This window comes from Hippopotamus amphibius, chromosome 1 (genome assembly GCF_030028045.1).
Source record: "Hippopotamus amphibius kiboko isolate mHipAmp2 chromosome 1, mHipAmp2.hap2, whole genome shotgun sequence".
NCBI classification, from domain to species: domain Eukaryota; kingdom Metazoa; phylum Chordata; class Mammalia; order Artiodactyla; family Hippopotamidae; genus Hippopotamus; species Hippopotamus amphibius.
Window position 1 is genome coordinate 217,222,476 of NC_080186.1, and position 16,898 is coordinate 217,239,373.

The 16,898-nt window shown below is 39.9% G+C and overlaps 1 protein-coding gene across 1 annotated transcript in view; it reads right to left on the reverse strand.

Annotated features, from left to right (window-relative positions):
* ANKDD1B (ankyrin repeat and death domain containing 1B) overlaps nt 1-16,898 on the reverse strand; it is a 61,651-nt gene that overhangs the window by 34,501 nt on the left and 10,252 nt on the right. Inside the window, exons 6-8 of the mRNA XM_057720424.1 lie at nt 15,301-15,399; nt 3,334-3,432; nt 3,131-3,235 (exon numbers count right to left, since the gene is read on the reverse strand). Coding sequence (XP_057576407.1) covers nt 3,131-3,235; nt 3,334-3,432; nt 15,301-15,399 — 303 coding nt within the window. The remainder of the gene's footprint in view (nt 1-3,130; nt 3,236-3,333; nt 3,433-15,300; nt 15,400-16,898) is intronic.

Below are 16,898 nucleotides of genomic sequence, written 5' to 3' on the forward strand. Positions count from 1 at the left end.
CCTTGTTAGCTTTTGGAGTTCCCTCTAGGCTAATGAGAAGGATTACTAACCCTGGGCAGGTATAAAGGCTCTCAGTCACTTTCGGTGGATAAGAAACTGGGCAAGAAGGCCAGCTATGAATGTGGAGCAGTCTTTTCTATCCAATGCGTTTCACGAGCTCCACAATACCTTTAAGCAAATACAGATGGAAAACCCAGCGATGAATTAATTGACCCCGAGTTTCTGATCCCAGTTCCTACTGGCTTTTGCCAATATTCTTGACCCCACTCAGGAAAAGGATAGCGTTCATCTTTTCCACGAATTACTTCAGGTTTCTTCAGGACTAAAATTGGACTCAGACTCTTCTCTCCCTGTGTGACCCAGTGGACTCATTATTTGCTCATTCCGCATATGTCTCTCAATGCATCTGAATTTTAGGGGCTCTTAGCTGCACATCTGGCTCTGCACAGTCTGCTACCAGGACTCCTCAGCCTTTTCCCCAACAAACAGTCAGAGCTGGAGGAAGAGGAGTGGAACAGGACAAGCCCAGAGCCAGGTGAGGAGATAATACACAGGAAGGTGGCTGGCCCGCAGAAGCTCCGGAAGTGGGGAAGGTTCCCCACAAACCTGCTTTGGTCTTTGAGCCCCTTCAGCCTGCCTGATCCTTCCCACACATAGCTGTCTCCCATGAAAGCATCCAGAGCCCAGTGAAAAGGAAGACAGTCCTGTGTCTCATACAAAACAGGTCCTGATAAACAAAAAGGTTTATCCTTTTTATTCCTACATCCTGAGACAAATCTGAGATAATGGAAAGAATATAAAAAAGAATATATATATTATGTGTATATAATACATATACCTGAATCACTTTGCTGTACAGCAGAAATCAATACATTGTAAATCAACTACATTTCAATACAAAAATAAAATAAAACAAAGAAAGTATAATATATATAACTGAATCACTTTGCTGTACAGCAGAAACACAGCACAGTAAATCAACTATTCTTCAATTAAAAATATATTTTATTAAAAACAAACAAACAAACAAACAAACAGGTCCTGAAACATATCTGTTGAATTGAACTGAGTGGAATGCACTCATAGGCCTCACCCCTAGTTAGCATGGATCAAACTGGAATGTCTGACTTCCTCACCCTGACATTAAGTGCTGTTTGATTATGGTTGTCGGTTTGAGGAAATTAGAGAGCATTTTACCCTACAATAATTGTTATAATAACCAACATTTAGTGAGCACTTAGCCTGTGCCAGGCTCTATAGTCATTAACTCATTTAAGCATTCCAACAGTGGCTGCTCTAATACTGCTACATAGGAATGGCTTAGTGATGGTGTCTGATTGGAAAGGGACAGTAGAATGGCTTGCCATTTTGCTCGCTGGCATAGGTATTTGGATATAAGATTGAGGAAGTGTCAAAATCATTTCCATCAATGAATGGAGGTACTGCTGATAAAAAATGACATGTAGGTCAAGACACCCACCCCATCATGCCTTGATGCTACCATGAAATAGGTTTTATTATTCCCATTGCATAGAGGGAGATACTGAGGATTTCAGCAGTTGGAGAACTTGCTAAAGCTACATAATTAATATATGCCCAGACCTCAACCCAAGTCTGTCTGCCTCTAAGCTGTAAATGTAGAGTTTCTCAGTCATACTCAAAAGAAGTAAAATAAATTTATAGATTTCATTTGAAGAAATGGTTTTGTTGTTATTTTTAAGATTGAGGTCAGAAAAAATGTGAAGCTTTTTAAAAGAGGTGAAACAAAGTGAATATTACTGATTAACTTCTAGAGACTTTAATGGAGAATAAAGTTCTAGAGGCACAGTGAAAAGGAGGTTCCAGGGACTTCCCTGGTGGCACAGTGGTTAAGAATCCACCTGCCAGTGCAGGGGGTGCAGATTTGGTCCCTGAGCCGGGAAGATCCCACACGCCATGGAGCAGCTAAGCCTGTGTGCCACAACTACTTAGCCTGAGCTCTAGAGCTGAGCCACAACTGTTGAGCCCACATGCTGCAACTACTGAAGCCCACACACCTAGAGCCTGTGCTCCGCAAGAAGAGAGGCCACCTCAATGAGAAGCCTGTGCACCACAATGAAGAGTAGCCCCCGTTCACCATAACTAGAGAAAGCCCACACAGAGCAACGAAGACCCAATGAAGCCAATAAATTAATCAAAATTTTTTTTAAAAAATTAGTCATAAAAAAGTGGAATAACAAATAATAAAAAGAAAAAAAAAAGAAAGAAAAAGAACAGCAGGTTCCATTCGAAATCCAAATGCCAATCCCACAGAGGATACTACCCTATGAAAAAAGCCCAGAAGGAGATATCCCAGGGGAAAGACAGGCCCTAGCATGTGGGCACTGCCTTCTGTCCTCTGCGAAGGGAGATAGTACAGCCTGGTGACTGGAGTCCGCCAGACAGGAAATCAAATCCTGACTCTGTCACTCTCCAGCTTGGAGACCTCAGACCAGGTACTTAGCCTCTCTGAGCCTTGACGTCCTCGGATATCAGTAAAGATAAGATTTCCTTTGAAAATAAGTAAAGCATTTCTTCTGTGTAGGATTGCTGTGGGGATTAACAGTATAATTCATTCACTCAGCAATGATTTGTTAAGCATCCATACGTGCCAGGCCCTAGGCCTCTCACTGAAATAATGTGTGGACACAGCTTTCCTCTGGGCCAAGCACACTAATAAATACTCAGTAAGTGGCAGGTGTTACTCTATCACTTCTTATGAAAAGAAAAAAATATAGGCGAATATGGTAAAATTGCACTATATCCCATGGCTCATTACAGCAGTCTTGGGTCAAATACATTCCCAAAAGGCCAAGCACAATAGAGTAAAATGCAAGTCCCCAAACAGGGTGGATACTGTCCACCCCTGGCCAGGATGAGGGAGTAGAGGCAGCCTCCTCAATACCTCCTGCCCTCCCCACATGCAGGTACCAGGGCCACCACCTGCACCAACAATTTCCTTCTGCTCTGTGGTCTGCTAGAGTGAAAAAGGAGCTGGCTACAGGGTCACGTCTGTCTGTACTGGCTGCTTTGGCAGTTTTAGCAAGGGCAGGAAGAAAGCAGAATTTAGTGGGGGTATATTTGAGACCTGTCCTCCCAACAGCAAACACACCTCATCAGTCTGGTCCAGGTCCTTCAGGTGCAGATCTTGAATGAAGTACTCCACAACGCGCATGTTATTGCTCTGAGCTGCAAAGTGGAGGGCATTCATTCCATCCTAAAGAGAGTCAGGACAGGGGAGATTATTACACTGCAATCTTCCCCTCCTGCATTGTGAGGAGAGAGCTTATGTCCAGGTGTGATCCACATACCTACCTGATTCTTGGCTCTCTGGTCCACTCCAGCTCTAACCAGCATGAGCATGATCTCGAGGCTTCTAGACCAGGCTGCAAGGTGAATTACTGTCAAGCCATACTTCCTCAAGAAAAGAGAAGACAGGAACCTATCACTTGGGTAAGCCACCACACTATCTCAGTTAACAAAAGCAAGGTTACCTAACTGTTGAAAATTAAGAAATGACAGTTGAATATACAGCAAAGGTGATATTTCAATTCTATGGGGAAAATGAATATATTTAATAAGTAGTATAGGCAGAAGCTGTTGTTCATCTGGAAAAAAATAAAATTAAATCCTACATCATATCATACATACAAAAAAGCACACATAAACATACTAGAAGAAAATCTAGACTATAATGTATGTATTTTAATTCAAAAGTTATAAAAGGAACAAGATGATAAACCAAGTCAATAAACAAATGATAGATTTTTAAACATATCTTAATAAAGACAAATGGTTACTTTCTGTCATATATAAAGTTCTTTTACAAATCAACAAGAAAAAAGGCAATAAAACCCATTGAAAAATGGACCAAAAAAGTTGCTTTCTTAAGGTATTAGTGGAAATGAAACAATTACAGTTTAAGAAATCTTGCAATATCTATTAAAATCTTAAATAAAACCAGTAATCCCACTCCTGGAACTCTATCCTGTGAAAATAAGTTATAGGACCTAATGTTATATGAACGAGGTTACTAACTGCAACCATTAAAACTGAATGCAGGGCTTCCTAGGTGGCGCAGTGGTTGAGAATCCGCCTGCCAACACAGGGGATACGGGTTCAATCCCTGCTCCAGGAAGATCCCACATGCCGCGGAGCAACTAAGACCATGCGCCACAACTACTGAGCCTGTGCTTTAGAGCCCATAAGCCACAACTATTGAGCCCATGTGCTGCAATTACTGAAGCCCATGTGCCTAGAGCCCGTGCTCTGCAACAAGAGAAGCCACGGCAATGAGGAGCCCACGCACCACAACGAAGAGTAGCCTCCACTCACTGCAACTAAAAAGAAAGCCCGTGAACAGCAAAAAAGACCCAACACAGCCAATAAAATAAATAAATAAATAAATTTATTAAAAAAAACAACAACAAAAAGCTGAGTGCAAGGTAAATATCCATCAATATTGGAACACTAAACAAATCAGGGAATAGTCATACCACAACATGTAGGCATTAAAAATAATTAATTAGGGCTATAACAATTGACAAGGAGAGATTTCCATTAGGTAGCTGTTAAATGTGGAAAGTAAGATGCAGAGAAAATATAATACAATCCCATTTTTTATAAAACAAGCAATGACCAAAAAACTCATATGTGTATATGTATATATCTATATCTAAGTGAATAAGTAGGTCAGTAGATTGATATTTAACAATGTGGATATCATTATATGAGCATGAGGATAAGTACAGAAATAAACACACAGATCCCACATTGTTAAATGTAATTACTGGAGAAGAGGAAGCTACACAAAAAAGAAAAAACAGAAAATACTGAAGTTATAAAAAGAATTCTATTTACATATAAATTGTTTGAAATATACTCTCTCCATAAAATCATATAGGTGTGTGTGTGTATACACACACATGCATAACATAGGTTGAAAGAGAGAGTCCGTTCAAGACCTAGTGACTTATAGTGATGCTGGGGGCACGTAGACTTGTATACCAAATGAGCAGGAAGAAAAGTGTGAAAGGAAACAGCCAGTGGTTAACACTGGCTGTCTCAGGGAGGAGGGATTAGAGGGCCATAAACCGGGGAAAACTGGGACCTCTGTCCTAGGCCCCAAGTTAAGGAAATCTATAGAGCAGACATGAGGAGCATGATCTGTAGATTCCAACAAAACTGATGTCAAATTCTGGCTCTACCACTTTTGAATGCTGTAATCTTGGTAAACTTAGTTAACTCTCAGCCTCAGGATCCTTATCTGTAAGTTCATGTGTCTGCTTTTCTGTTTCCTTTTATCTCTGTCAAAAAATCATCCATTCCAAAGCAATCTTGAGGGAAAAAAATGGAACTGGACGAATCAGACTCCCTGACTTCAGACTATACTACAAAGCTACAGTAATCAAGACAATATGGTAGACCTGTACTCAGAAAACTATAAGACACTAATGAAAGAAATCAAAGACAACACAAACAGATGGAGAAATATACCATGTGCTTGGACTGGAAGAATCAACATTGTGAAAAATGACTATACTTCTGAAAGCAATTTACAGATTCAATGCAATCCCAATCAAATTACCAATGGCATTTTTCACAGAACTAGAACAAGAAATTTTATGATCTGTATGGAAACACAAAAGACCCCAAATAGCCAAAGCAATCTTGAGAAGGAAAGACGGGAGTTGGTGGAATCAGGCTTCCTGACTTCAGGCTTATACTGTAAGGCTACAGTGATCAAGACAGTATGGTACTGGCACAAAAACAGAAATATAGATCAATGGAACAGCATAGAAAGCCCAGAGATAAACTACGGTCAACTAATCTATGACAAAGGAGGCAAGGATATACAATGGAGAAAAGGCAGCCTCTTCAATAAGTGATGCTGGGAAAATTGGTCAGCTACATGTAAAAGAATGAAATTAGAACACTCCTTAACACCATACACAAAAATAAACTCAAAATGGATTAAAGACCTAAATGTAAGGCCAGACACTATAAAACTCCTAGAGGAAAACACAGGAAGAACACTCTTCAACGTAAATCACAGCAAGATCTTTTTTGATACACCCCCTAGAGTAATGGAAATAAAAACAAAAATAAATAGTGGGACCTAATGAAACTTCAAAGCTTCTGCACAGCAAAGGAAACTATAAGCAAAATGAAAAGACAACCCTCAGAATGGGAGAAAATATTTGCAAACGAGTCAACAGACAAAGGATTAATCGCCAAAATACATAAACAGTTCACCCAGCTCAATATCAAAAAAACAAACAACCCAATCAAAAGATGGGCAGAAGACCTAAATAGGCATTTCACCAAAGAAGACATACAGATGGCCAAGAGGCACATGAAAAGCTGCTCAACATCACTTGTTATTAGAGAAATGCAAATCAAAACTACAATGAGGTATCACCTCACACTGGTTAGAATGGGCATCATCAGTAAATCGACAAACAGTAAATGCTGGAGAGGGTGTGGAGAAAAGGGGACGCTCTTGCACTGTTGGTGTAAATGTAAATTGAAACAGCCACTATGGAGAACAGTATGGTGGTTCCTTGCAAAACTAAAAACAGAACTAGCATATGACCCAGCAATCCCACTGCTGGGCATATACCCAGAGAACACCATAATTCAAAAAGACACATGCACTCCAATGTTCATCGCAGCACTATTTACAGTAGCCAGGACATGGAAGCAACCTAAATGTCCATCCACAGATGAATGGATAAAAAAGATGTGGTACATATATACAATGGAATATTACTCAGCTGTAAAAAGGAATGAAACTGGGACATTTGTGGAGACATGAATGGACCTAGAGACTGTCACACAGAGTGAAGTGAGTCAGAAAGAGAAAAACAAATATTGTATATTAACACATATGTGTGGACTATAGAAAAATGGTACCGATCAACCGGTTTGTAAGGCAGAAATAGAGACAGATGTAGAGAACAAACACATGGACACCAAGTGGGGAAAGCAGGGAGGGTTGGGGGGGAATGAATTGAGAGGTTGGGATACCAAATAGTACACTCTAAATATATGCAGTTTGTTGTATGTTAACTGTATCTCAATAAAAGTTCTTTAAAAAAAACCCAAATATTGTATATTAACGCATATATGTGGAATATAGAAAAATGGTACAGATCAACCGGTTTGCAAGGCAGAAACAGAGACACAGATATAGACAACAAACATATGGGCGTCAAGTGGGGGAAGCGGTGGGGAGGGGGATGAATTCGGAGATTGGGATTGCCATATATACATTACCAATAAGAAAAAAATATCAAATTGTATACTCTAAATATATTCAGTTTATTGTATGTCAATTATATCTCAGTAAAAGTTCTTTAAAAAATCATACATTAACTATGAATAAGGTCTGAGGATCTAATGTATAACATGGTAACTATAGTTAATAACACTTTTATGTAATTGAAATTTGCTAAGAGAGTAGAATTTAAATATTCTCACCAAAAAATAAATAAGTATGTGAGGTGACGAGTGTGTTAATTAACCAGATGGAAGGGATCCTTGCACAGTGTCCACATACACCCAGTCATCAGCATGTACACTTTAAATGTATCACAATTTTATTTGTCAACTATGTAAAGCTGAAAACGTTTGAAAAAAAGCTTTTAAAATGGAAACAAACAAGAACCTAACCCACAGGGCTTACAGGGGAAATGGGGCAGGGGCTCAACACTCAAAAACTCCGTCATTGACACGTTTAGAAAAGCTAGGACCCTGCTGTGGACTGAATGTTTGTGTCCCTTGGGGATTCATATGATGAAACCCAATTCCCAATGTGATGGTACTTGAAAGTCATGCCTTTGGGAGATAATTAGGTCAGGAGGGTGGAACCCTCATGAATGAGATCAGTGCCCTTACAAACAGACACAGAGAGCTTGCTTCCTCTCCCTGCTCTCCACTGAGAGTGGATAAAACCAGAAGCAGCTCTCACGAGACACTGGCAGTGCTGTAGTCTTGATCTTGGACTCTCCAGTCTCCAGATCTGTGAGAAACATTTGTTTGTTGTGGAAGCCACCCAGCCTATGGCATATTTGTTACAGCAGCCTAAGGTAAGACAGATCCTAATAAAAAAAACAGTAGTACAATTGTACATGTTAAATGGTTAAATGTTTAATCACAATAAATATGGTACTTGATCTCAAAAAAGAAAATTATCCATAACCTCTGTAAACGTGCCTTCCCAAAAGTAAGCCTTCTCAGCACATCTTATTTGCCTCTCGTAATCAATTGTATTTGTAATCCTGGAGACCAGTTTGCTCAAAGTATAGCATATAAATAAGCAAGGAAGGAGGGTCTGTGGGGGGACTTCAATCTTAAAGTGTATAAGCCTTTTGGCAGTTATTTTGGCTGCCCCCAAAATTGAATTAATGTTTTTTTCTTATTCTCACTAAAGTTCAGGTACAGAGAAGTAAAAAAGCAAGTCCCAGACTGTTGAGATGTAACTCTAAATCTGTGGTTCTTAACTAGGGGCAGTTTTGCTCCCAGGGTCATTTGGAGACGTCTGGAGACACTTTTGATTGTTGTAACCTAGGGGAGATATTGGCATTTAGTGGGTAGAGTCCAGAGATACTGCAACACATCCTATAATCCCCACACCTCCCCTGCCCCAACAACAAAAAATCATTTGACCAAAATGTCATAGTGCCACTGCGGAGTAACCCTGCTGTAAATGTATATACCCTATAAAATTTACATTTCAGCTGTCACAAGTGACTCAGTCTATTTAAGTCTATTTATATACTTACAAGTCCAGTATGAAGAAAATGCTTATTAATTTCTGCACTTTTTCCCAAGGAACAATAATGTACAATAACTAGTTGAGTTTCTTCAGGAAATTTTACCCCTGAATTTACCCTTCCCTATAAATCAGTGTGCCACATACAATAACACTAAATCTAGTTTCACATATGGTCAAAAAAGAGGCCAGAAATATTTGGGATAGATGATAAACTGTATTTTGATAGAAGCTCTATTCTTCCCTAGGAGGTCATTCCTAATTTTAAAGCAGCCAACACTTTAGGATTTCAAACACATCATAAAATCCAAAAGCAAGGAATTTAAGCGGCAAACAACTTGAGTCTCTGAAACCATAAATTCCAAATGGAGCCATCGTTGCTCAGAGGCAAAGAATCACTCCTCACAGATGTAAACTAAGTCTGATAGGAAACTGACATGCCTGAGACGTTTATGAGCATGAGTCAGAGATTCCATTCAAGTCAGGACATGATGCTCTGTAAAGTGTAAAATGGGCCAGAGACATTGACAACCTGTCCTCATTACCAGCCTGATGACAGGTGAGAAGGTCAATAACTTCCCCTGGGGAATACCTGCACTCAGAGTAAGCAGCTATGAGAGTAGATGCTTGCATTACCTTCTGAGCACCACTCACACTCTGAAATCCTTTATTCACATCTGGAGTAAGAGCCTCCATTTACCTCGTCTGCCTCTTCCCCAGATTTGTGGATGCTGCCCACTTTGAACCTAGAGTCCTCAGCTTCTGGGCTGTGCATGTGATCCTCAGCCCGCAACTTATCTGTTACAGTCTCAGTCCTTCTCCCCAACGGCGTGTAGGTTCCTCAAAGCAGGGGCTGTATCTTATGCCAGTGCTTCCTGATACAATCACCTGGGGATCTTGTTAAATCGCAGATTCTGATTCAGAAGGTCTGGGGTGGGGCCTGAGATTCTGCATTTCTAACAATCTCCCTGGTGATGACAGTGCTTCTGGTCCCAGGACCTACTTTGAGTAGCAAGGACTTATATCTACTTGAATCCCCAGTAGTGGGCATTGATACTTACCCATAACAGGCACTGAATAAATATTGATGGTGAAGGGGTGCAATTGTTGGCTCTTTGCAAATAGGTGTTAGAACTCAGAAGACAGAACTGCCAAGTCAAACTCAGGGCTCATCACTCAAAGAAGCTGCCAGGTCTGGCCAAACACAGAATTGCTTTTTGGCACCAGGGACTGGTTTCACAGGAGACAACTTTGCACGGATGGGGTCAGGTAGCGAGGTGGGAATATGGTTCAGGCGGTAATGCGAGAGATGGGGAGCAATGGGGAGCAGCAGATGAAGCTTCGCTCACTCGCTTGCTGGTCACCTCCTGCTGTGCGGTCCGGTACCAGTCCGAGGCCTGGGGGTTGGGGACCCCTGCTCTAATGCCACTGTGAATAACTGATTTAGTTACAGAAATACTTAACTTAGTGAATCTTTCAAGGCAGAATACAGAGATACATCAGGAATGATGTTATTTCCCACCTGACAGCATTTCAGTCCCCCAAGGCAAAGTTATAAGAAGCTGATGCTAGCCGGAGTCATACTTCAAATACAGGGAAATACAAATATATGTTCCGAAAAGCCTCAGAGAGAACAAATTGGTAAAACCTCTCTTCATCATTGTGGATAACTGACTCACACTCTGACATAAACGAGCAGTGTATTTAATATATTAGACACATGGCGATCCTCAGACATGCTGTTTAAAAGAAAAGATGCTATTGAACCTGGGCAATGGATACATCAGAGTTTACTATACAATTCTCTCCACTTTTATAGTATATCAAAGGTTTAGGGTTATGGTCCTGTTTAAGATGGCATGAGTACACTCCACTCTGTCTCTTCCACCAAATGCTACTAAAATCTCTGGACAGAATGTTTGGAACAGCTCTTTGAGGACTCTGAGAAGTAAATGATAGCAGGTAGATTGGGGAAGAAAACCAGAATTCAAAATACAAACAATCAGGTTTTCTGATCTTTATATTTTTTCTCCCATACCTTCCAGCTGGGACTCAAGGCAGCACAAATCACTGGCCTGGACAGAAAGAGCTCTAAGAAGAGCTCCCTTTTCTGGTCTAAGGAGCAGGAGGGGGGCCCTTACAGGACAGAGAAGGTGGGGGAAATCCTAATTTTATTTTGTTTTTCTCTTCTGGTTCCGCCCCAGGCAAGCCTCACTCCCAAAGCTGCAACCCCACAGTAGAAGAGGTAGGAGATGGCATGCAGTGACAGAGGGAATCCTTCTCTCTGACCTGAGGAACTGTGGTCAGAAGAAGAGGTTGGGGGTGGGGGATGGGGAGACATGTTGTTTTTCCTCTCTTAGTCCCAGAGGCAGACCTAATTGTGGAAAGTACACAACAGAGCTGGGACACTACACCCTTGACTTTCTAGTCAGAGGACCAGGAAAAGGTGGAGAGGGGCCCTGAAGGTGGAGAATGTGCGGGAGATGATCTTGGAAAGGTGGGAGCTCAAGAAAGCAACCCCATAAAGTTGTATATATATTCCTGGCCTCCCCCGACCTATACATGTACCTGACCCTAAACAGTGTGACAAAAGCTTAGGGAACTGAATTACAGGGTAGACAATTATGGCTCATGGATGGCACACAGGTCCAAATAGCACACTGTAAAAGCGTTAAAAACCGAAGTGACATTGATGTCAAATGGTGTTGAAGAAATCAGTCATCTATACACAAGATTCCTCATATGTTATGCTTACATTAATTCAAAATGGATGATAAATCTAAATGTAAAAACACAAGGCTATAAAAGTTTTAGAAGAAAAATATGAGAAATCTTTATGACCTTAAAAGTTAGGCAAGTCATTCTTAGATATAATAACAATAGCCAGAATCGTTTTTTAAATATAGGTGAATTGTATTTCATCACAATTAAAAACTTTTGCTCTGTCAAAAAAACTAAAAAGATAAGCTGCAGGGACCTCCCTAGTACCACAGTGGCTAAGAATCTGCCTGCCAATGCAGGGGACCCGGGTTCGAGCCCTGGTCCAGGAAGATCCCACATGCTGCGGAGCGACTAAGCCCGTGCGCCACAGCTACTGACCCCACGTGCCACAACTACTGAAGCCTCTGTGCCCAGAGCCCGTGCTCCGCAACAAGAGAAGCCACCGCAGTGAGAAGCCCACGCACTGTGATGAAGAGTAGTCCCCCCTCACCACAATTAGAGAAAGCCTGCAGCAACAAAGACCTAATGCACCCAATAAATAAATAAATAAATTTATTAAAAAAAAAAAGATAAGCTGCAGAGTGTGAAAAAATATTTGCAAATCACATATTTAACAAAGGACTTGGATCCAGAATATATAATGAACTCTCAAAATTCAACAATGAAAACAATCCATTTTTTTTAACGTTCCAAATATTTGAACAGACATATCACCAAAGAAAATATACAAATGGTAAATGACAAAAGAAAATATGCTTTAATAATAATTAGCTATTAAAGAAATGCAAATGAAACCGCAATGAGATGCCAATACAAACCTATCAGAATGGTTAAAATTAAGGAAGAAAAATAATAATACCAAGTGCTGATAAGGATGTGGAACAAGTGGAAACCTGGTACATTTCTGGTGGGAATGAGAGCAGCACAGCCCCTGTAAGAAAGTCTGGCAGCTTCTCGTACATAGCTTACTATCTGCCCAGTAATCTCACTTCTCTAGGTATCTGCACTAGAGAAATAAAAACTATGCTTACACAAATACCTGTACACAAATGTTTACAGCAGCTTTATTTGTTATAGTCTAAAACTAGAAGCATCTCTAATGTCCTTCAACTGATGAATGGATATGATAAACTGTGGTACATTTACAATAGCCAAGACATGGAAGCAACCTAAATGTCCATCTAGAGATGAGTGGATGAAGATGTGGTACATATACAATGGAATATTAGTCATTAAAAAGAATGAAATAATGCCATTTGCAGAAACATGGATGGACCTAGAGATTGTCACACGGAGTGAAGTAAGTCAGACAGAGAAAGACAAATATCATATGATATCGCTTATATGTGGAACCTTAAAAAAGGGTACAAAACAGAAAGAGACTCACAGACTTAGAGAATGAACTTATAGTTACCGGGGGGAAGTGGGGTAGGGATAGTTAGGGAGTTTGGGATTGACATGTACACACTGCTATATTTTAAATGGATAATCAACAAGAATCTGCTGTAAAGCACAGGGAATTCATGCTCAATATTATGTAACAACCGAAATGGGAAAAGAATTTGAAAAAGAATAGCTACATAACTGAATCACTTTGCTGTATGCCTGAAACTAACGCAACATTGTTAATCAGCTGTACTCCAATATAAAATTAAAAGTTCAAAAAAAATTTTAAGTTAAAAAAAAAAAACCTGTGGTACATCTATACACTGGAATACTATCCAGCAATAAAAAGGGAGGAATTATTGACACATACAACACAGACGAGCCTCAGAGAAATTTTGCTGAGTGAAAAAAGCCAGTGTCAAAAGGTTATACACTATATGATATCATTTATATGGCATTCTCAAAAAGGCAAAATTATAAAGATGGAGAAGAGATCTGTGGTTGCCAGGGTGGGGGTGGGCTTGACTACAAAGAGGCAGCATATGGGATTTTTCTGGATGACACAGCTGTTCTGTATTTTTATTGTGATAGTGGTTACATGAATTTATACCTGTGTTAAAATTCATAAAGCTATATGCCAAAAAGAAAGTTAATGCACAGTATGTTAATTTAACATTTAAAGTAAAATTAAAAGTTGTATCTGGTTTTCAATGTCAAAATAAAAATAGACTCTTGGACTTCCTAGGTGGCGCAGTGGGTAAGAATCTGCCTGCCAATGCAGGGGACACAGGTTCAATCCCTGCCCCAGGAAGATACCACATGCCGCAGAGCAACTAAGCCCATGCACCACAACTATTGAGCCCGTGAGCCACAACTATTGAGCCCATGTGCCACAACTACTGAAGCCCACGTGCCTAGAACCCGTGCTCTGCAACAAGAAAGGCCACCGCAATGAGAAGCCTACGCACCACAACGAAGAGTAGCCCCCCTCACCGCAACTAGAAAAAGCCCGTGTGCAGCAATGAAGACCCAACACAGCCAATTAAATAAATAAATTAATTAATTAATTTAAAAAAATAGACTCTTGGCAACCAAAACATCTTTTGCAGGCTAACTAATGCTACAAAATAATCAAATGACAATTTTCAGACCTAAACAACATGTTCCTTAAGTAGCATAACTGTATTACAACTTATTACACTCATAAAGTTGGAGTGCTTGCTGTGCTAATTTTTAAAAAGGGGTATTTCTTCATTCTGATTCTGTTGCATATCAATCCATTTGTCCACAAATACCAGAGCAATAAATTAGACAGAGAGGTATGTGCCCCCGTGGTGAAACAAAGAGAAGAAGTCTAGGCCGTGTCTATGATTGCCAACAAAACCAGTAAGATGACCAACTGGTTGAACTGACTTCATTCATTCATCGTCCAAAAATTTACTAAGTACATACTAAACCTAAGCCCCGTGAGACATGAAGGTAAAGCAATGCTAAGTCTTACCCTCCAAAGAATCAGTCCAGAGGAAAAAATAGAATAGCTCTTTGGAAATTTTTCGAACAGTTTGCCTTTAAGAACCATGGTCCATTGGATTAACTAAAAACCAAGGCTATTACCTACTTCTGCAACTGGAGATGAGAAACACGATGCTGGTTCTCTTCAGCCTAAGAGGTTTCCTTGTGCCATGGTAAAGTATTAAATGAAGCTGGGAAAAGTAGATGGAAAATCTTCAGAGTGGATTTTGATATCTAGGCATGGTTTCTGGAATCAGATAAGCCAGGTTCAAATCCTGCCTCCACTCCTTCTTAGATGTAATTTCTTGGGCAAGCTATTTTTTGTTTTTTGTTTTTTTCTTTTTCTGTTTTTTTTTTCTCTGTTTTTTTCTTTTTTTTTTTGTTTTTTCTTTCTCTGTGTCTCAGGCTCCTCATCTGTAAATTGGACATTATAATAATAATCTTCTCACAAGGTTGGGGGCGCTAAACATCAAAGTCCTAAGACTGGTGCCTGGTGCACCATATGTGTTTAGTATGTTTTATTTATTTATCAGATGTCACAGGGAAAACTCCAGACTTCATGTTCCTGAGGCCAGTTAACGTCTGTCTTCTATGTCTCCAGTTACACTTCAGGCAACAATCTTATTCTTATAAACGCATGCTACTGGCTATAAGGTCAAGATGAGAAAATAAGTAAAAGCCCAAGTTCTACAGGTAATGGGTGAACCATTTAGTCACCAAATACAAAGAGCACATAATATGCACATTCTCTAAAGAGATCTTTCCAAAATGCACACTGCCAATGGAAATACTTTGTATGTAAGTGGAAAAAAGATAACCCAGTGACCAGATTCCCCCCCCCCTCCATTGGCTCTGCTCCAATCCATTCTACCAAATGATGAGCTTACCTTATCAGCAACATCCACCCTGGCCCTGTGATTAAGCAAGAACTCCACCACAGATAAATGATTTGCCCCCACTGCAAAATGCAGGGCTGTGCAGTTCATCTGAGGAAACATAATTTGTGTTTTCAGTCATCTGATTGTTATTTAGCCTTCTTAAGATTCCTCCTTCTTGAGCAGGCCATAATTTTCTACCAGGTGTTTATGTATTGATTATTTATCTACCCTACACCTTGCCTGTGAAAATAGTGAGAACTGTGTCCAGCATAATCCTGCATTTCTCTACTGTTAGATACTAACAGAGAATTTAGCAATTTCAGCTTGAGGATGTGCCTCAAGCTGAAATCCACTGCTAATCCAAACCTATGACTGACTGTAACAATATCACGGATTTCAACTAGAGAGTAAGAGCTGTATTTCTCCTGAATACAATCATTAACAACGGTAGCATATATTGAAAACGCATAACAAAAAAATTTTCTAGGAACTTCAATCCATACGTGGTTCTTTCCTCTGTAATTTTTTGGACTGTAAATTTTACTGAAGCAAACGAATCAAGAAAGAAAGGAAGAAAGAAAAAAAGAAAGGAAGGAAGGAAGGAGGAGGGGAGGAAGAAAAGACACACAGAGAAAGAAAGCTATGAATATCTTTTGCTTCAAAGAAAAGGCAACTTGGTGCTCCCAGGATGTCCAGAGACAGTCTGATGTGCTTCAGACAATGGATGTTTTGCTTGTAAGTAAAACACGTCATATTTCCCACATTCTAGACACCAATTTTGCTTCCAAAGAATTTACTATCCTTTGTTTCTCATAAATAATTTATTGCAAAAATATGAGAACTGTTAAAATATCTGATTTCCTTGGTAGCTAAATCGGTGATAAAGTTTGACAAAACCTGACTTATCCTTGCTACTGTCTGCAGTCTAGGGCTGTGTTCTAGCATGTTGAATTTGGGCTTATAAACGCCCCTTTAACTTTATTTGTGAATAAGGATGCAAACCAAAATAGCACCCAAGATAATTCAATAAAACCACTTCCATGTTTTTTCATCTCTGTCATCACAGATTTTTAAGGAACTCTACAAGTAACCTTGTCAACAATTTGCTGTTAACAGGACTAAAAGAGATGTCATTAGAAAGCATAATATAATTCATCAAGAGTTTAAAATAACTTGCTACACTGACTATAAGTTTAAGTGTACTATCTAATTACTTTAATATAAAAATATAGAGTGAAGTAAGCCAGAAAGAGAAAAACAAATATTGTATGCTAACTCATATATATGGAATCTAAAAAAAAAAAAAAAAATGGTACTGATGAACCCAGTGACAGGACAAGAATGGGGATGCAGATGCAGAGAATGGACTGGCGGACATGGGGTAGGAGGGGCGGGGGGCGAATGGGAAGCTGGGACGAAGTGAGAGAGTAGCACAGACATATATATACTACCAACTATAAGATAGATAGCTAGTGGGAAGTTACTGTATAACAAAGGGAGATCAACTCGATGATGGGTGACGCCTTAGAAGGCCAGACGGGGAGGGTGGGGGGGAGTCACTGGAGGGAGGGGATATGGGCATATGTGTATAAATCCAGCTGATTCAC